The 22088-nt window shown below is 47.1% G+C and overlaps 1 protein-coding gene and 1 pseudogene across 1 annotated transcript; both read right to left on the minus strand.

Annotated features, from left to right (window-relative positions):
- The window catches only part of LOC135506610 (ETS-related transcription factor Elf-2-like), a 276324-nt pseudogene that overhangs the window by 250167 nt on the left and 4069 nt on the right, over positions 1 to 22088 (minus strand).
- Positions 4045 to 16613, minus strand: LOC135507216 (ETS-related transcription factor Elf-2-like). The gene is made up of 8 exons (XM_064926805.1): positions 16364 to 16613; positions 10197 to 10322; positions 10111 to 10124; positions 7575 to 7933; positions 6668 to 7057; positions 6343 to 6517; positions 4820 to 5056; positions 4045 to 4607 (listed from the first exon to the last, which is right to left on the minus strand). The coding sequence occupies exons 1-8, from the start codon at positions 16548 to 16550 to the stop codon at positions 4299 to 4301; spliced, it is 1797 nt and encodes a 598-aa protein (XP_064782877.1). The 5' UTR covers positions 16551 to 16613; the 3' UTR covers positions 4045 to 4298.

A 22088-nucleotide genomic window follows, 5' to 3' on the forward strand; every position in this document is an offset into this window, starting at 1 on the left:
CTTTTCTGGTCTAATACTGGTCAGTCATTAATGCCTACTGATACTTGTACCAGGGCCATGTGGAGTACAACAACGTTGCATATAGAAATACCACTAAATAGAGCCAACGTGATTCCTTATTGTATGTGTCAGAGATGAGCGTTTGTTCTAAATGGAAATATGCTATCTGAACGTACCCCTACGGTACATTTCATCTGTAATATAAATAGTATCTAGGTGTATTTTATCCAAAACACACTTCCAGTAGTGTGTCTATACATTGTATGGGTGGCCCCAGTAGGAAACTAAACCATATCGCTGGCATGGTGCCACGTACTACCAACTGACCCACTTATGTCCAGTCCATGAGCATCAGTCCCAGGACAGTAGTTTATATTCAAACTGTCAGCCTATGTGCAATAAAATAATGTGCCCTTCTTCTCTGCCTCTGTGTGGTGTTCTACACATTCTAAATCACTTCCTACCTCACCAGTTGGAATGCCATCCAATGTCCCCTGGTGGTAAGCTGTGGAACTACACTTATCACCAGCATGTGAAATGTGGACATGAACTACGACAGTGACGTCTGCTGTGTGTTCCTGATGGAACCTAGAACTCTGATTACAGGAGCTATACCCCGTCTACACATGTTCCAGATGGGGATGGCTAGAACTCTGATTACAGGAGCTACTGTACTCTGTCTACACATGTTCCAGATGGGGATGGAACCTAGAACTCTGATTACAGGAGCTACTAAACTTCTGTACTCCGTCTACACACTTTTAAGTACATTGCAGTCGTTTGGTGAACGCAGTCACTCTGCACCAACCAGCTGAGCCATTGAAGCCAGTCTTGCCTCCCGTTCAACTAGTTCTGGTTAAACCCTGAATGGAACTGCTTAAAAACAGAATCCCTGCAACCAAAGGTTTACTAGTTGTCGGTTGGAACAGGTCCCAGAGAGAAGGGTTCCCGGTGGCGTGTGGATCACCTCTCTCACGGTTTTGACGCGCTCTAACACGGCTGAGGCAACAACAGCATTTACCACAAATGCAGAAACGTCACCTTCGGAAGAGCATAATTTAATTAAACAAAAGACAAAACAGAAAGTCGTTTAATTCAAATGTTTTTTTTTTATATTTCAGTAAAATCTACTTGAATACACTTTGAAACAAGAGTACAACAAAATAGAATATACTTCAAATGTTGAATATACAAACTAGTTCAGTCCGAACAGCTTTCTCCCTCTTCATATGACTAAGAAAAGCAAAAACTGCTAAAGGAAATGTAGGGGGCGGAGCCAAGACGGCTGACGAGCAGTTACCCTAGAGACAGTTACCGTGGGGATGTAGATGCAGTAAGCCTATGGTCAAGGCCTACTAGAACCAACCAGGGTTGGGAGTCAATTCCATTTCTATTACAGTCAATGCTAATTTTTTATTTTTTAATCATTGAAGAGAATTGGAATTTCAGTCTACTTCCTGAATTGTAATGGTTTTGACCCCAAACCCTGTAACCAACCCACATGACCTGGGCTTCAGACTATAAGAGAACAATGGTGTTGTCCTACTGTTTTATAACACTGCGCTTGGTACAAGGTATCCAAAAAGGTCAAGAAACCGTAACACACAAAAAAAAGCTGAATTATCTTATAAACAATGAATGACAAATAAAAACAGATCATTCTAAGGCTGAATTCCCCTAAACTGTATAATAGTTATATACTCACACACGTCCTTTTGGCTTTTTATTTTCCTCTTGTAAGAGCTGATCCTAGAACAGCCCGCAGTCTTTCGTGTGGTTTGTTAACGCACCGGGAATCTGCACAGTGATTCGGCAAATCAAATGCTGGTCGTACACAGATACATTTCTATACAAACACCCCCCCCTCCATCTCCATCTCACTCCTTTCCAGTTCATTTTTATTTTTTATAATTAGCCTTTTGTTTAGTGTTCTCGTTTTGTCTTTTTAACGTTGCATTTGTCCGTTGTAGCTTAGTCAGCTAGTGTCTCATCTGCCAGGATCAGAACATGTAGTGATTTCAGTTTGACTTGGTCCCTTGTTCTGAAGGAGATTCTTCCCTTTTGAAAAGTCATTGCTGGGTTCCTACGTTGGCTGGGTAACCGACAGTATGGTACGACTCAAATGACTCCCTATTCCCTACAGAAGTAGTGTACTGTATAGGGAATAGGGGGCCATTTGGGATGCAGCCTGGGTCTCCATAGAGATGAGGCTGTGGTAGGAAGGTAGACCCCCCCCCACCCCCATAGATGAGGCTGTGGTAGGAAGGTAGACCCCCCCCACCCCCATATAGATGAGGCTGTGGTAGGAAGGTAGACCCCCCACCCCCATATAGATGAGGCTGTGGTAGGAAGGTAGACCCCCCACCACCCCCATAGATGAGGCTGTGGTAGGAAGGTAGACTAGACCCCCCACCCCCATAGATGAGGCTGTGGTAGGAAGGTAGACCCCCCCCACCCCCAGATGAGGCTGTGGTAGGAAGGTAGACCCCCCCCCCCACCCCCATAGATGAGGCTGTGGTAGGAAGGTAGACCCCCCCACCCCCATAGATGAGGCTGTGGTAGGAAGGTAGACCCCCCCCACCCCCATAGATGAGGCTGTGGTAGGAAGGTAGACCCCCCCACCCCCATATAGATGAGGCTGTGGTAGGAAGGTAGACCCCCCCCACCCCCATATAGATGAGGCTGTGGTAGGAAGGTAGACCCCCCCCACCCCCATATAGATGAGGCTGTGGTAGGAAGGTAGACCCGCCCCCCCCCCCATAGATGAGGCTGTGGTAGGAAGGTAGACCCCCCCCACCCCCATAGATGAGGCTGTGGTAGGAAGGTAGACCCCCCCCACCCCCATAGATGAGGCTCTGGTAGGGAGGTAGACCCCCCCACCCCCATAGATGAGGCTGTGGTAGGAAGGTAGACCCCCCCCCCCCACCCCCATAGATGAGGCTGTGGTAGGAAGGTAGACTCCCCCACCCCCATAGATGAGGCTGTGGTAGGAAGGTAGACCCTCCCCCACCCCCATAGATGAGGCTGTGGTAGGAAGGTAGACCCCCCCCACCCCCATAGATGAGGCTGTGGTAGGAAGGTAGACCCCCCCCACCCCCATAGATGAGGCTGTGGTAGGAAGGTAGACTCTCCCCCCCCCCATAGATGAGGCCCCCCCCCCACCCCCATAGATGAGGCTGTGGTAGGAAGGTAGACCCCCCCCCATAGATGAGGCTGTGGTAGGAAGGTAGACCCCCCCACCCCCATAGAAGAGGCTGTGGTAGGAAGGTAGACCCCCCACCCCCATAAAAGAGGCTGTGGTAGGAAGGTAGACCCGCCCCCACCCCCATAGATGAGGCTGTGGTAGGAAGGTAGACTCCCCCCCCCCACCCCCATAGAAGAGGCTGTGGTAGGAAGGTAGACCCGCCCCCACCCCCATATAGATGAGGCTGTGGTAGGAAGGTAGACCCCCCCCACCCCCATAGATGAGGCTGTGGTAGGAAGGTAGACTCCCCCCCCCCCCCCCCACCCCCATAGAAGAGGCTGTGGTAGGAAGGTAGACCCGCCCCACCCCCATATAGATGAGGCTGTGGTAGGAAGGTAGACCCCCCCCCACCCCCATAGATGAGGCTGTGGTAGGAAGGTAGACTCCCCCCACCCCCCCCCCCACCCCCATAGATGAGGCTGTGGTAGGAAGGTAGACCCCCCCCACCCCCATAGATGCGGCTGTGGTAGGAAGGTAGACCCGCCCCCACCCCCATATAGATGAGGCTGTGGTAGGAAGGTAGACCCCCCCCCACCCCCATATAGATGAGGCTGTGGTAGGAAGGTAGACCCGCCCCCACCCCCATATAGATGAGGCTGTGGTAGGAAGGTAGACCCCCCCCACCCCCATAGATGAGGCTGTGGTAGGAAGGTAGACCCGCCCCCACCCCCATATAGATGAGGCTGTGGTAGGAAGGTAGAACCCCCACCCCCCCCTCCCCCATAGATGAGGCTGTGGTAGGAAGGTAGACCCGCCCCCACCCCCATATAGAAGAGGCTGTGGTAGGAAGAGGACCCGCCCCCACCCCCATATAGATGAGGCTGTGGTAGGAAGGTAGACCCGCCCCCACCCCCATATAGATGAGGCTGTGGTAGGAAGGTAGACCCCCTCCCAGGGTAAATCAGAGCTGGTTGTGGGTCTTTATAGTCTCTCAGAGTCACGTAGAAAAAGAAGAACAAACTATGTGGCCAAAAACTGTACAAACAATGTTGAGGTGTGTGTGTGTGTGTGTGTGTGTCCGTACTTGTGGCCTCAACACTCCAGACCTCCTGATTTAGACGACTACGGTGATGATGTCGTGTGTTTCCGGTAACGTGGTCTGGACGGGGAGGGCCTGTACCGTTTTAACGGTCAGCGTCTTGGCTTGCTGCTGCTGCGGTTCTCTCGTCGCCGTGGCAGATCTCTTGATGATGCCGCTGATGATATGGGATGCCGCCACCGGAGCGCTCTGATTGGCCGTCGTCGTCGTCACGGTGACCACTGCCGTCCCGGTCCCGCCACCTTGCGTCGTCGTGACGATATGATGCGTCTGTTGTTGTTGATGATGATGATGCAGCGTTGTGGGAACAGCCAGCCTCATCACCTTGGTCACAGGGGATACAATTTGTAATTCCATAAATGAAGACAATGTTTGAATTTGTAACAAAAAATAAATATAAATTAATACACAGAAAAACACATGAAGTCTGTGCCCAAATGCAATACTTTTATACTTGCATTTCAGCTTCTTGTGATGTTGTTTTCTGATTTTTAGCTTAAAATGGCCAATAAAAAAACTATTTTTAAAACAGACACCTGTGTCCCTGCAGCCATGGTAACATGAGGTGCCAGGGCTCGTACCCCCCAGGAGTTTGTCCCGCCCAGGAGAGAGATGCTGCCCGTCGGGGCGCCCCCCAGGCCAGGCTTGGTCTGCTGCTGGTACTGGGCCAGCTGGTGGGCCGGGATGGTGATGATCTTAGCCAGTTGGACCGTGATCTTGTCTCCGTTCTCCGCTGTGGCTGGAACCATGGTGGGGATGGTCTGGATCACAACCTGGAGAGGAGAGATATGGTTAGGAACATGTCTACACATTCTAGATCTATACAGAGTGGGAGGGGGGGTCTGGATCACAACCTGGAGAGGAGAGATATGGTTAGGAACATGTCTACACATTCTAGATCTATAGAGTGTGGGGGGTCTGGATCACAACTGGAGAGGAGAGATATGGTTAGGAACATGTCTACACATTCTAGATCTATACAGAGTGTGTGTGTGGGGGGGGGTCTGGATCACAACCTGGAGAGGAGAGATATGGTTAGGAACATGTCTACACATTCTAGATCTATACAGAGTGGGGGGGGGTCTGGAACACAACCTGGAGAGGAGAGATATGGTTAGGAACATGTCTACACATTCTAGATCTATACAGTGTGTGTGTGTGGGGGTCTGACTACATACAACCTGGAGAGAAGAGACATGGTTAGGAACAGGTCTACACATTCTAGATCTATACAGTGTGGGGGGGGGGGCTGGATCACAACCTGGAGAGGAGAGATATGGTTAGGAACATGTCTACACATTCTAGATCTATACAGTGTGTGTGTGGGGGTCTGACTACATACAACCTGGAGAGAAGAGACATGGTTAGGAACAGGTCTACACATTCTAGATCTATACAGTGTGTGGGGGGGGGTCTGATAGGAACACAACCTGGAGAGAGAGATATGGTTAGGAACAGGTCTACACATTCTAGATCTATACAGAGTGGGGGGGGTCTGATCACAACCTGGAGAGAGAGATATGGTTAGGAACATGTCTACACATTCTAGATCTATACAGTGTGTGTGTGGGGGTCTGTCTGACATACAACCTGGAGAGAAGAGATATGGTTAGGAACATGTCTACACATTCTAGATCTATACAGTGTGGGGGGGGGTCTGGATCACAACCTGGAGAGGAGAGATATGGTTAGGAACATTCTAGATCTATACAGACACATTCTAGATCTATACAGAGTGATCTATACAGGGGGGGTCTGATTACAACCTGGAGAGAAGAGATATGGTTAGGAACAGGTCTACACATTCTAGATCTATACAGAGTGGGGGGGGTCTGATTACAACGCAGGCAAAATAATTATGATGTAGAAGGTGAAGGATTAGATCTCATTCATTTTAATTTCATGAGATCATGAGAAAGATAATATGGTTTCCAAGATTCAAGTTTTGAATCGTGGACTTGGTTAGTATGAGGCGTGTCTGTCGCTCAGCCGTCAAACTGTCCATTCTGTCGACACTACAGAGTAGCTAGCTGACACACCAACTAGCGTGGTTACCCACCTTCGGTTGGGAGTTCGCGTTGCCCGTTGCCGTGCCGATGGGAGAGGCGTTGGCCAATTGGTACGTCGTTTGGCCTCCCGACGTCCCTGGCGCCTGTTGCACGGCAACCGTCGAGATCTTTTGGCCCAGTGACGTTGTCATGACTACAGGCACTTGCATGGCAACCCGTACAGTCCTGGAACCGGAAACGATAACAAAATGGAGTCAGTGACAAAGTTTTGTAAATACAAACTTACTGGACATCGATAGATAAACTAATTTACATTCAGCATAAAACCTCCAAAGTGAATTGTATGTTTCAGGGTCAGTATTCGGGTTGTCTAACCTGGGTCCTGAGGCAGTGGGGATGATGGCCGTGTGAGAATGCTGCGTCTGGGTTCCGTCTGGCGCCGTGGAAATGGTCACTATCCTCGGAACCGCCGCCCCGCCCCCCGTCATCACCGCCTTGTTGCCCTTAGCAACCGGAGGATGGACTCCGGTTCTAGTCCCACCCCCCAGGATGGTGGGCGTCGTGGCGAGCTCGGCCACATTCAGTATCGTCTCCGACGAGGGCAGGACCCTCTCGTGGTAAGACTTCTCTGAGCCAATAAGATCGCCCGATCTGGAGTCGGACTTGTCGTCCTCGATGACAACGATGTTCTTGGGCATCTCCTTGAACTGGTAGACCAGCCGCTGACCTTCGACCTTGGCCAGTATACCACGTTGGTAGTAGTACCTGGTAGAGAGGGAGGGAGAGAGGAGGGTGAGCGAGACGGAGGGAAGACGGAGGGAGGGAAATAGAGGGAGGGGATAGGGAAAGAGAGAGGAAGAAGGGAAGAAGGAGGGAGGGAAATAGAGGGAGGGGATAGGGAAAGAGAGGGAAGACGGAGGGAGGGAAATAGGGAGAGAGGAGGGGGAGGAGGGAGGGGGGAGAGGAGGGGGACAAAGAGAGAGAGAGAGGAGGAGGGAGGGGATAGGGAGAAAGGAGTTGGAGAGAGAGAGGGAAGAAGGAGGGAGGGAAATAGAGGGAGGGAGGGGATGGTGAGAGAGGAGGGGGACAAAGAGAGCGAAGACGGAGGGAAGGAAAGAGGAGGGAGGGGATAGGAAGAGAGGAGGGGGAAGACGGAGGGAGGGGATCATGTTCCTCAGAGGAACTCATCCAAACCAACAACCTACACACCTAACTCAGCTTAAAGCCTCTTCCACAGTCAATGCCATTTCAAGTGCTAGACGGTTGTAGGGTAAACCCTCACCTCAGAGCCCGTCCCATGGTCTCATAGTTCATGTCAGGTTTGTTCTTGTGTTTGCCCCACAGCTTGGACACGGCCTTGGAGTCCACCAGCTTGAAGATGCCCTTCTCCCTCTGAGTCCACTTGATGTACCTGGGACAGGTGTTCTTGTCCTGGAGCAAGTCCAACAGGAACTCCCACAGGTACGTGGTGCTGCCTGGGGGACCAGAGACAGGCGGGTCGGTCGACAGAGAGACAGGCGGGTCGGTCGACAGAGAGACAGGCGGGTCGGTCGACAGAGAGACAGGCGGGTCGGTCGACAGAGAGACAGGCGGGTCGGTCGACAGAGAGACAGGCGGGTCGGTCGACAGAGAGACAGGCGGGTCGGTCGACAGAGAGACAGGCGGGTCGGTCGACAGAGAGACAGGCGGGTCGGTCGACAGAGAGACAGGCGGGTCGGTCGACAGAGAGACAGGCGGGGTCGGTCGACAGAGAGACAGGCGGGTCGGTCGACAGAGAGACAGGCGGGTCGGTCGACAGAGAGACAGGCGGGTCGGTCGACAGAGAGACAGGCGGGCCGGTCGACAGAGACCATACTTATTCTTCCTCTACGTTTACAGGTTTAAACAACAGGTTAAACTTCACAAAGAATATGGTTAATATCAACACATGAAATCCTAGGGGTTTATGTCCGTGTCCTTTCTGTATGTTTGGTGTGTCCCACCTTTTCCTTCTCTGGGTTTCTTCTTGATGCTGAGGTCCGGTGATCCGTTGGACACAGCAGGCGGGTGGGTCTTTGGCTTCCTCCCCGCTACACAGACAAACAGACCAATAAAGTTATTCAAAAATCAATCAAATCAATTGACATGAGTCGAAGACATGAGCATTTCACATTGCGTGCAATCTCCCAATATGCCAATAGACGGCGCTCTTTCTGTCTACAAGATACAACCAGTCCTATTTACCATCAACATCCTGTCTACAAGATACAACCAGTCCTATTTACCATCAACATCCTGTCTACAAGACACAGCCAGTCCTATTTACCATCAACATCCTGTCTACAAGATACAACCAGTCCTATTTACCATCAACATCTGTCTACAAGATACAACCAGTCCTATTTACCATCAACACAAGATACAACCAGTCCTATTTACCATCAACATCCTGTCTACAAGATACAACCAGTCCTATTTACCATCAACATCCTGTCTACAAGATACAACCAGTCCTATTTACCATCAACATCCTGTCTACAAGATACAACCAGTCCTATTTACCATCAACATCCAAGATACAACCAGTCCTATTTACCATCAACAAGATACAACCAGTCCTATTTACCATCAACATCCTGTCTACAAGATACAGCCAGTCCTATTTACCATCAACATCCTGTCATCAACAAGATACAACAGCCATTTCCATATCTACAAGATATTTACCATCAACATCCTGTCCATCAACAAGATACAACCAGTCCTATTTACCATCAACATCCTGTCTACAAGATACAGCCAGTCCTATTTACCATCAACATCCTGTCTACAAGATACAACAGCCAGTATCTCCAATCAACAGCCAGTATCTCCAATCAACAGCCAGTATCTCCAATCAACAGCCAGTATCTCCAATCAACAGCCAGTATCTACAATTACAGCCAGTTCTCAGTGGATAGCCAGTATTCTATCTGTCTTAGAGTCATCTTAACCTTTCTGACAGGTTGGTGGCCATTTCCTCTGGTTGTCTACAAGATCTACCAGGGTGACAAGTCAGTCCTATTTCATCACTTTATAACCTTTTCTTCATTTCCTGACAGGTTGGTGGTCAGGCATCTCCTCAACAGCCAGCATCTCCAGTCAGCCAGTTCCTCTCCAATGAGGGTACCTCCAGTCAACAGCCAGTATCTCCAATCAACAGTCTTCCAGTATCTCCAATCAACAGACATCTCCATCCAGCCAGTATCTCCAATCATCACGTATCTGCCAGACCAATCAACAGCCAGTATCTGTGGATGAAAGTTCTCAGTGGGGTGGTCCCAGGGTGTCCCACCTGACTGGTCCGGGATGAATCACATCTAGTGGGACGAGAGGGAAAACGTGTTCATCAGAACCTTTCTTCTTCCTGAAACAGTGGTGGTTTGTTCTGGTGGATGTGACCTTGTGTCAACTAACCTTTCAACATTGGTATGAAATCATCTGAGATCTACGACATCAATAATGTCTCTCTGTTCTTGTCTCTCACTGCTCTATGGATGGAACATGTCAGGGTGGTGAATAACCTTCCTGGGCTGGCGGTCTCAATAATGTCTCACTCTGTTCTTGTCTCTCGGCTGCTTATGGGATGGAACATGTCATGGTGAATACCTGGGCTACGGTCTCGGCTGCTTATGGATGGAACATGGGGTGGTCCCACGGTCTCTGTTCTGGTCTCTGGGACGGCTGAAAACGTTATGGATGGAACATCTTATGGATCATGGTGAATACCTGGGCTGTGGTCTCACATCAATAATGTCTCTGTTCTTGTCTCTCGGCTGCTTATGGATGGAACATGTCATGGTGAATACCTGGGCTGCGGTCTCAATAATGTCTCTCTGTTCTGGTCTCTCGGCTGCTTATGGATGGAACATGTCATGGTGAATACCTGGGCTGCGGTCTCCTCTCAGGCTGGTAACAGAGTCCATGTGCAGCAGAGCCTCAGCAGCCTCGATGGTCTTATCTGAACAGTAGATAGTGGAGCCAGACTGTTGGTAATGGACAGACGCCTCCACTGAAACACAGACAACACACGTTACTAAAGGGGAAAAGCACCGTTGCAGGTCCGTAGACATTTCATTACTTGTACAGTACAGAGGGGTTCTGATGCATCCTACTGGAAATAAAAGTTGTGTTTGGTGACCTCAAGACTGTTACCACGGTTTGGTTTTCCACCATTAACGGTTTACTACCAAACTAAAGGATGAGACACTAGAATGGCTTGTTTACTACACTTCACACAGGACTTCTACAGTCTGTCAAAGATGACATTCTCTCTGGCGCCCCCTAGCAACTGTTCTGTCTCCAGTTACTATGGCTTAATAACTGATGTAGGATCAGCTGCAAATAAAAGTCTCTCTCTACCACTATGACCTACAGTGTCAGACTGACCTTAAAACAGATGTTACAGAGCATCAAGTAACTAACTAACCACAACTAACTAACCATCTATAACTAACTAACCATCTATAATTAACTAACCATCTATAATTAACTAACCATCTATAACTAACTAACCAACCATAACTAACCAACCATCTATAACTAACTAACCATCTATAACTAACCAACCATCTATAACTAACCAACCATCTATAACTAACCAACCATCTATAACTAACCAACCATCTATAACTAACCATAACTAACTAACCATAAATAACTAACCATCTATAACTAACCATCTATAACTAACTAACCATCTATAACTAACCAACTATAACTAACTAACCATCTATAACTAACTAACCAACCATAACTAACCAACCAACCATAACTAACCAACCATCTATAACTAACCAACCATCTATAACTAACCATAACTAACTAACCATAAGTAACTAACCATCTAATAAGTATTGGTTAGAAGTCATGGTTTCCTCCTTTCCTTTGGGCCCTGCGGTTTTTCCTTCTAAAATGACCCAATCTGTTTTCCTCATTACGGGCTGTCTACAACAAGGGGTCTAGAGGGTTTCCTTGTGCTCATCTGGTCATGGTAAATCATTTGGGCTAGGAATTGTTTCACAAAGAAAAGGAGACCAGGAAAACGTATGTAATTTATTAGTATGGGGTATGCAGTCATTCTGAGGAACTAGGAGACAGACTAAGCCCAGGGATTCCATTTACAGTACACTACTTTTGACCAGAGCGCTCTGGGTCCTGGTCAACAGTAGTGCACTATATAGTGGATAGGGTGCCATTTGGAACCAAACCCAGGGCACCTGCTGTTGTCCCTCTCTGGGAAGCACGTCTCTGGTTACCATCATCCCTGCCCATGTTTGGCTATGAGGCAGGCACAGGGCAGGGGAGAGGGGTTATCTTTAGGAAGACTGACTGACTGACTGCCTGCCCCCCCCCATTCAGACCCTGACACTCACACTACCCATCGTCCCAAGCGCAAACAAACTGTAGCCCCCACCCCACACACACACACACACATAAACAAGCAGACCTACTATAGGCACCTGATAGGCCGAGCTGCCGTTGAAACAAGGCAGGACTACCTAAATAAACCCACCATAGACCATAACATAGACTGGGCACTGGATACTTTGACACCGATACAGAGGCTAGAAATAAACACAGACATTTGACATACATACTAAGATGCATTTATCTGTAAGCATATTATACATACGGGTTTAACTGTAAAAGTGTTAACTTTAATATTTTTTTTAAGTAATAAATAAAATGTCAGGCATTTTCATATTTGTAGGGATTCGTTCAACAGTGAGTGTTTGGTTAATAATGATAAGCGAGGTTGGTTATCCGAATATTTGGTTGGGTTCGGACTCGGGTTGAAATAGCACTGCTACACTACCTCAGTCATTGTATTTAAGAAAACGAATTAACATCTGTAAAAAGTAATTTAGGCTAAAAGTCAGCATATTTCAAAAGTACAAAATGCATGTGAATAAATGTGATTTTCATCATTACTTCTCGACAAGAAAGAAAGAAAAAGCTGGTACTATTTGACCGAGCCAATAATAGCAAGTCCGACACAAAGTAGTGCAGTCCCCTATGACTTCCGTGTTTACACTCGCGTAGCCTTTCCCTCCAGTTCTCTTCGAAGACGGTGAAGACGGTCTCCATCCCCACGTCACTCACACCCCGCCCCGGACACCATTGGATAAGTCAGTAATCTACGCCCACCCGTCTAGCAGCGCTCATTGGCTGGTGGGAGGATTTCGAACGCCTCACGAGCGCCGTTGGTCAAATGGACCTGTCAATCAAGCCACAACCCGCCTTAGATGCATAACAATGCTTCCGCCATCGAAATGATCCCAAAAATATTTAAATGATCGTTAAATCAAGGAATATAACACTCTAGCCAATGTAAAAAAAAAAGAATAACATTTGTATAGCGAACTGAACTTAAATGAGACACGATTTGCACTTAAAAATCGCGAGCGAATAAACGCAAAAGCCAGCATTGAGTGCACCGTTAGCAGCCACACACTTCACGGGATAAACCACTGGGCCCACACTTAGATAACGGTCCGAATCTGACTCAGAAAAACGGAACATGGCTGAAAATGGATGGGGGAAAAAGTCACAAAATGACTAGAATACAGCTTTCAACTAAATGTTTACACTCACTTCCGTGTCATTCAATGTTTGAACAAACTGGCTGTATGTGTTATTCAACAAGGAAAAATATTTCGATAGACTATTTCAATACAGGGATAAAATCACAACATAACTGATTCAATATAGGTAGATCATATATACAGAGTGTGTATTTAAAGCCATGATAAACGCGGAATAAACAGAAATCCACATGCCCTTCCGACTCAGACAGCGTGGCAAAGACGTAGGAAAGACAACACATCTACAACACTTCCTGGTTTCAGCGGGACTCCCTCTATGCCAGAATAACCAGTTATTATGATACACATGGACGGAGAAACTATAAATCACGATATGCACGCGCTGCTACGTGCAGATTGCGGTCTAATCCTCCAGTGCTCAAATCCAAACGGTAATTTTAAACATTTTAAGAACGACTGAAGAAAAGCGGACATCGCCATGCAGGTTACTAGGCAAGGTGATCACTTCCTGCTTTGCCCTCCATTATTTCATGAAACTACTTAACGGATATGGGGGCGCAGCGGTCGCTAAAATAAACACATAGTGTCAACAAACGGTCGCCGGGAGAACGAGTTCTAAATAAATTCCGTTACCTGCTCTGATGAGCAGATCGAGTTGGTTAGCGGGCCCCTCATGAAGTGAAGTCGCCATGTTCTTCCCGTGTTGCAGATTCGTATTGACTTCACACTGAAAGGCAGCCAAAAGCTCAGATCACTCCGCCGCCAGAGGAAATCTCAAATTCATCCAGACCGCTTCACAACCCCCACACCGCGGCAGACGGGTGTCCTTCCGCGCTAAACACAGGAAATCCTCCGCTCTCTCTTGAGCGCTTGCCAAAGATGGTGGATACATTTAGATGTCCCACTCAGGCCGTTAACCATGTTTTAAAGTTCCTGTCTGCTTAAGGGATGGCTCTCCCATAGGCACCAATAAATTAGCAGCTGGGTCTGATTCGCTTAGTCCATTGACTGTATATGAAGGAGAGAAAAAAAGGAGCGAGTGAGATGTCTTGCTTTCTTTTCCATCTCTGTTCTTGCATCGATCGAACGTCAACCAAAGCAGGAAAAAAGGACAATTCCTCCACAATAGGCCCGTGCATTCAACATTTTTAAAAAGCATAACAGAGCATTTTAAGACACCATTAATATAATGTATGTATTGCATTCCTAACAATGAACATTCAACGCAAGGAATAAATATTTTAAGAGCATATAAACGGGTCTTCATTTGCATTATGGCAAAACGGCCTTAGTCTAAGTAGGAATGATGTAAGCCTGATTTTTTTTTAAATCTCTCACTAAAGTAACTAAAAATGAAACAGTCTGCTGAGGTACCGAGTGCAGAAAGGTTTAGATTGATGCCAGAGCATGTAGGTACTTAGGTCATCATCCACTTTAATGGGTTAGTTTTCTGACTGGAGTCAAACACCAAGTCTACGCCCCAGACAGCACTCAGCGACTCGCACAACAAGTCGTCGTGTCAGCAACTAATGACGCAATTTTAAAAAGGGAAGAAAAACAAGGAGTTAAACAATAAAAATAAGTTTCGGAAGGTGTCTGCTAAATGACTTAAATGTAAATGTAAGGTACAGTAGAGGTCGGCTACTTTAGGAACGTTGAGGGAAGGAGAACACCGTTGTCTGTCTGCTTGCTTGGCTGGACCACACTCCTTTCCAAAGAGAATACTTCAAAAATAATTAAATAAATAAATAACTTTTTACATCTTAAATGCTTTTGGTTTGTTGTGTTTTTCCCTCCACCGTGTCCAACTAACTACAGGCTTTAAACTGTTTGCCTAAATCAACTAACTACAGGCTTTAAACTGTTTGCCTAAATCAACTAACTACAGGCTTTAAACTGTTTGCCTAAATCAACCAAAAACAAATACCAGGCTTATTAATCAGCTGATTCTCAAAGTGCTGCCAGAAAGGCCAACCTAGGAAGAAACCACAAGGAACCAGGCTTGGGGTAAACTGGTTTGCCGGGTGGAAATCAGAAATGGCCAGATCATAGAGAAACTAGCAGGCTTTAAACTGGTTCACAACTAAATCAACCATGTTTCAACTCCAAACTACACTTGTGGCTTTAAACAGTGGTTTGCCTAAATCAACCAGACATCAATCCGCTTTCTGATAGCAACCACACCAAAGCTGTGATTTATAAAGAAGGTGTGGAAAATAATTACATCAGATGATATCATCTGTCAAAGTGGGGCTGTATGTCAGTGAATGTACCCAGTAAAACCACAAACAGCATCAACAATGTTTACAAGCTGTCCAAACTTATTACACTTGTGGCAGGTTTATAAAAACTCCATGTGAAATGGCCAGAACCTAGGAAGAAACCTATGTAGCAGAACAGGCCTTTTTTATTTTATCTTTATTTAACCAGGCAAGTCAGTTAAGAACAAAGCTGTATTTTGACTGTAGGCCTGGGAAAGTGTATGGTTAACTGCCTGTTCAAGGGCAAACGAACATCTGTACCTTGTGCTCGTGGGGTGTGTTGAAGTGAATGTGCAAATCAAAGTGGAATAGTCCACACTTAGCTTTATTATCCACTGTGTGTAAAGCTGAAACTGTCCCACTTATGTATACTGTGGGTGGTATAGTAAATATGTATGCTGCATGTATGTGTGCGTGTGTATGCGTGTGTGTATAACAGAACATGGCCAAGATGTTCAAAATGTTGCGTATGTGATGATGTATGCGTGGTCAAATGTAGGTATGTGTAATCCCAGTGGAATCACAACTGCAATGCAACACATGTTTACAACTTCCAAACAGTACACGTGTGTGGACTTTTTATGTATGTGTGCGTATGCGTGTGGATGTATGCACAAGAGGTGTATGATGTCTATGTGTGCAGACATGTGTGTGTGCGTATGTGCATTTCTGAGTTATGCAAGGTAACGTACACCAAAGCTGTGAGTGCGTATGCGTGTGTGCGTGTGTGTATGAATGGTGTGGAAAATAATGTATGCATGTGCGTATGTGCAAATGAAAATAACGTATGCGTGTGCGTAAACTGATGTAAGCGTCAAAAGTTTGGACACACCTACTCATTCAAGGGGTTTTCTTTATTTTTTACATTGTATAATAATAGTGAAGACATCAAAACTATGAAATAACACATTTCAAAGTCATGCAATAACTGAAAAAGAGATAAACAATTCAAAATATATGAGAGTCTTCAAAGTAGCCACCCTTTGCCTTGATGACAGCTGTGCACTCTGTTTAACACTTGTTTGGTTACTACATGATTCCATATGTGTTATTACATAGTTGTGACGTCTTCACTATTATTCTACAATGTAGATGATAGTACAAATAAAGAAACACGAGCAGGTGTGTCCAAACGTTTGACTGGTACTGAATGTATGGTACTAGTGTATTCAGGTTGGGTAGGTAGATGGTAGATGATATATGTAGACCGAGGCCTGTGTGTACATCCCACCCCGGTCTCTCACCTGTTTCCACCACCTCAGTCTCCACCTCCTGATCTTCCCCCACGTCCTGTATCAGGTAGGTCCCGTCATCGTAGACCAGAACATGGGCAGAGAAATACTGCTCCAGCCCCCTGCCTGGGACCTCCTCCACGATCACTGCTGGGTTCTCCTCTTCATCCAGGTCCTCGTCTGTCTCTTCTTCCAACATGTCTCCCTCCACCTCTACCTCCACCTCCACTTCAGCTTCAACGTCTCCCTCCTCACACTCTCCCTCCTGGAGAACAGGGGTGAGGGAGTAGGACAAAGAGGAACAGAGATGGAGAGAGGGACGAGGATAGAAAAACAGAAGGGGAGAAGAGGAGCTTGGTTAAGAAGACAGAACATCCCAAACAGAGTACTTTCTCTACTGCTATACAGTCCTTAAAGGAAAGGAGACGTGTGAAGGAAGCCAGTGAGTGTGAATATTGGAGCGCAGCACCTATCTAGTCCTGTCTTTAAGGAAAGGAGATGTGAAAAGGAAGCCAGTGAGTATGAATATTGGAGAGCAGCACCTATCTTGTCCTGTCTTTTGTGAAGGAAGCCAGTGAGTGTGAATATTGGAGAGCAGCACCTATCTTGTCCAGTCTTTAAGGAAAGGAGACGTGGAAGCCAGTCTAGGTCCTAGGTGATTTCACTGCTCATAATTCAACATTACATTTGAGTCATTTAGCAGCCAGTGATCTTATCCAGAGCAGCACCTAGAGTTGTGAATTCATCTTCAGATAGCTAGGTGGGACAACCACCTCTCAGTAGGTCCTAGGTGATTTCACTGCTCATAGTCAACATTATTCATTTCAGATAGCTAGGTGGGACAACCACTTATCTCAGTCATAGTTAGTGAATTCATCTTCAGATAGCTAGGTGGGACAACCACCTCTCAGTCATAGTTAGTGAATTCATCTTCAGATAGCTAGGTGGGACAACCACCTCTCAGTCATAGTGAATTCATCTTCAGATAGCTAGGTGGGACAACCACCTCTCAGTCATAGTGAATTCATCTTCAGATAGCTAGGTGGGACAACCACCTCTCAGTCATAGTTAGTGAATTCATCTTCAGATAGCTAGGTGGGACAACCACCTCTCAGTCATAGTGAATTCATCTTCAGATAGCTAGGTGGGACAACCACATCTCAGTCATAGTGAATTCATCTTCAGATAGCTAGGTGGGACAACCACCTCTCAGTCATAGTGAATTCATCTTCAGATAGCTAGGTGGGACAACCACATCTCAGTCATAGTTAGTGAATTCATCTTCAGATAGCTAGGTGGGACAACCACCTCTCAGTCATAGTTAGTGAATTCATCTTCAGATAGCTAGGTGGGACAACCACCTCTCAGTCATAGTTAGTGAATTCATCTTCAGATAGCTAGGTGGGACAACCACATCTCAGTCATAGTTAGTGAATTCATCTTCAGATAGCTAGGTGGGACAACCACCTCTCAGTCATAGTTAGTGAATTCATCTTCAGATAGCTAGGTGGGACAACCACCTCTCAGTCATAGTGAATTCATCTTCAGATAGCTAGGTGGGACAACCACATCTCAGTCATAGTTAGTGAATTCATCTTCAGATAGCTGGGTGGGACAACCACATCTCAGCCATAGTTAGTGAATTCATCTTCAGATAGCTAGGTGGGACAACCACATCTCAGCCATAGTGAATTCATCTTCAGATAGCTAGGTGGGACAACCACCTCTCAGTCATAGTTAGTGAATTCATCTTCAGATAGCTAGGTGGGACAACCACCTCTCAGTCATAGTGAATTCATCTTCAGATAGCGAGGTGGGACAACCACCTCTCAGTCATAGTGAATTCATCTTCAGATAGCTAGGTGGGACAACCACATCTCAGTCATAGAATTCATCTTTAGTGAATTCATCTTCAGATAGCTAGGTGGGACAACCACATCTCAGTCATAGTTAGTGAATTCATCTTCAGATAGCTAGGTGGGACAACCACCTCTCAGTCATAGTTAGTGAATTCATCTTCAGATAGCTAGGTGGGACAACCACCTCTCAGTCATAGTTAGTGAATTCATCTTCAGATAGCTAGGTGGGACAACCACCTCTCAGTCATAGTTAGTGAATTCATCTTCAGATAGCTAGGTGGGACAACCACCTCTCAGTCATAGTGAATTCATCTTCAGATAGCTAGGTGGGACAACCACCTCTCAGTCATAGTGAATTCATCTTCAGATAGCTAGGTGGGACAACCACATCTCAGTCATAGTTAGTGAATTCATCTTCAGATAGCTAGGTGGGACAACCACCTCTCAGTCATAGTGAATTCATCTTCAGATAGCTAGGTGGGACAACCACATCTCAGTCATAGTGAATTCATCTTCAGATAGCGAGGTGGGACAACCACCTCTCAGTCATAGTTAGTGAATTCATCTTCAGATAGCTAGGTGGGACAACCACATCTCAGTCATAGTGAATTCATCTTCAGATAGCGAGGTGGGACAACCACATCTCTGTCATAGTGAATTCATCTTCAGATAGCGAGGTGGGACAACCACATCTCAGTCATAGTTAGTGAAATTTTTCCTCATTAAAGTAGGGGACAACCACCTCTCAGTCATAGTGAATTCATCTTCAGATAAAAGGTGGACAACCACATCTCTGTCATAGTGAATTCATCTTCAGATAGCTGAGGTGGGACAACTCACATCTCTGTCATAGTTAGTGAATTCATCTCCAGATAGCTAGGTGGGACAACCACATCTCAGTCATCCAGTGAATTCAGCCCCTTCAGATAGCTGCCTCCTGGACAACCACCTCTCAGTCATAGTTAGTGAATTCATCTTCAGGTGGCTCTGGTGCAGGACAACCACAGGTCATAGTGAATTCATCTTCAGACCACTGAGGAAGAGACAACCAGAAAAGTCATTTAAACTTTATGAAGCCAGTCGTTAAGAGCCCGGACAGGGCTAAACAATGGTAATTCAGCCCGGAAGGGCTTCAGATAGCTAAGACAACCACCTCTCAGTCATACGATGGTGAAGCCATCTTCAGATAGCTAGGTGGGACAACCACCTCCAGTCGGACAGGGTCCATTCTTCCTCATTAAAGTGGTTACGCAGCATGGTAAGACAGCCCGGACAGGGTTAGTTCAGTAAAAGGTGTTTGCCCGGACAGTCCAACAATTCTAACCAGCCTGGACAGGGCTCCACGATGGTAAGACTCCCCGGACAGCCCCTCCACAATGTAAGACGAGCACCACAGGGTCATGGTAAGCATGCCCGGACAGGGACGATGGTCCAGCCCGGACAGGCTCACTGCTGCCTCCTGGCCCCAGCCTGGACAGGGCTACACGATGGTAAGAGAGCCCGGACAGGGCTACGCGATGGTAAGACAGCCCAGACCGCGAGGAAGAGAGCCCGGACAGGCCTACAAATATTTAAGACAGCCTGGACAGGGCTACGCGATGGTAAGAGAGCCCGGACAGGGCTAAACAATGGTAAGAGAGCCCGGACAGGGCTACGCGATGGTAAGAGAGCCCGGACAGGGCTACGCAATGGTAAGAGAGCCCGGACAGGGCTACGCGATGGTAAGAGAGCCCGGACAGGGCTACGCGATGGTAAGAGAGCCTGGACAGGCCTACACAATGGTAAGAGAGCCCGGACAGGCCTACACAATGGTAAGAGAGCCCGGACAGGCCTACACAATGGTAAGAGAGCCTGGACAGGCCTACACAATGGTAAGAGAGCCCGGACAGGCCTACACAATGGTAAGAGAGCCCCGGACAGGCCTACACAATGGTAAGAGAGCCGGACAGGCCTACACAATGGTAAGAGAGCCCGGACAGGCCTACACAATGGTAAGACAGCCCTGTGGTCTAGAGAAACATCCAGCTGCTGCTCTCTTCCCCTCTGAGCCAGTACCAGGTTTCAAACCTATAACGGCCTGTTCCCTCTCACTTCTTCATATCGCTAAGGGCCAATGGTTGCTAAGGGCACATGGCCCTCATTTCCTGCTCAAAGGAAGAATGATTGGACTTTGAGAGGAAATACGGACTGGACCCACACATGTCACTTGCCCTCGTACCCACACATGTCACTTGCCCTCCTACCCACACATGTCACTTGCCCTCCTACCCACACATGTCACTTGCCCTCCTACCCACACATGTCACTTGCCCTCCTACCCACACATGTCACTTGCCCTCGTACCCACACATGTCACTTGCCCTCGTACCCACACATGTCACTTGCCCTCCTACCCACACATTTCACTTGCCCCCTCCCACACCACACTACATATTTCACTTGCCCTCCTACACACTACATGTCACTTGCCCTCCAACCCCACTACACATTTCACTTGCCCTCCTACCCCCACACATTTCACTTGCCCTCCTACCCACACATGTCACTTGCCCTCCTACCCACACATTTCACTTGCCCTCCTACCCACACATTTCACTTGCCCTCCTACCCACACATTTCACTTGCCCTCCTACCCACACATTTCACTTGCCCTCCTACCCACACATTTCACTTGCCCTCCTACCCACACTACACATTTTCTTTAATTATTTTACCTTTATTTAACTAGGCAAGTAAGTTAAGAACAAATTCTTATTTTCAATGACGGCCTGGGAACAGTGGGTTAACTGCCTTGTTCAGGGCAGAATGACAGAATGTACCTTGTCCCTCCTACCCAACACAGGCTACCTTGCCCTCCTACTCCAACACATTACACTTGCCCTCCTACCCACACATTACCTTGCCCTCCTACCCACACTACACATTTTCTTTAATTATTTAACCAGGCAAGTAAGTCCAAAACAAATTCTTATTTTCAATGACAGGCCTGGGAACAAGCCAGGTTACCCTGCCGTTCAGGGCACTCCAATGACCAGGCTTACCCTACCTTGTCAGCTATTCGAACTTCCAACCACTAGGCTACCCTGCCGCCCCTACACTCCAACCACCAGGCTACCCTACCGCCTCTACACTCTAACCACAGGCTACCCTGCCGCCCCTACACTCCAACCTGCCGCCCCTACACTCCAACCACCAGGCCACACAGCAGCACAGCTGAAGAGGCAGAATTCTAGAGAGTACCAAAACATAATGACTGTTCCCTACCTCCATTGACACAGGACAGGTCAATACCAAAACATAATGACTGCCCCTCCTCCATTGATACAGGACAGGCAATACCAAAACATAATGACTGTTCCCTCTGATACAGGACAGGTCAATACCAAAACATAATGACTGTTCCCTCTGATACAGGACAGGTCAATACCAAAACATAATGACTGTTCCCTCCTCCCATTGACACAGGACAGGTCAATACCAAAACATAATGACTGTTCCCTCCTCCCATTGACACAGGACAGGTCAATACCAAAACATAATGACTGTTCCCTCCTCTGATACAGGACAGGTCAATACCAAAACATAATGACTGTTCCCTCCCTACAGGACAGGTCAATACCAAAACATAATGACTGTTCCCTCCCTGATACAGGACAGGTCTACCAAAACATAATGACTGTTCCCCTCTGATACAGGACAGGTCACAAAACATAATGACTTTCTCTCCCCACACAGCTGCACAGCTGACAGGAGGCAGAATTCTAGAGAGTAGATCATTGACAAAACATAATGACTGTTCCCTCCTCCCATTGACACAGGACAGGTCAATACCAAAACATAATGACTGTTCCCTCCTCTGATACAGGACAGGTCAATAC

Source organism: Oncorhynchus masou, chromosome 20, assembly GCF_036934945.1.
Source record: "Oncorhynchus masou masou isolate Uvic2021 chromosome 20, UVic_Omas_1.1, whole genome shotgun sequence".
Lineage (NCBI taxonomy): Eukaryota > Metazoa > Chordata > Actinopteri > Salmoniformes > Salmonidae > Oncorhynchus > Oncorhynchus masou.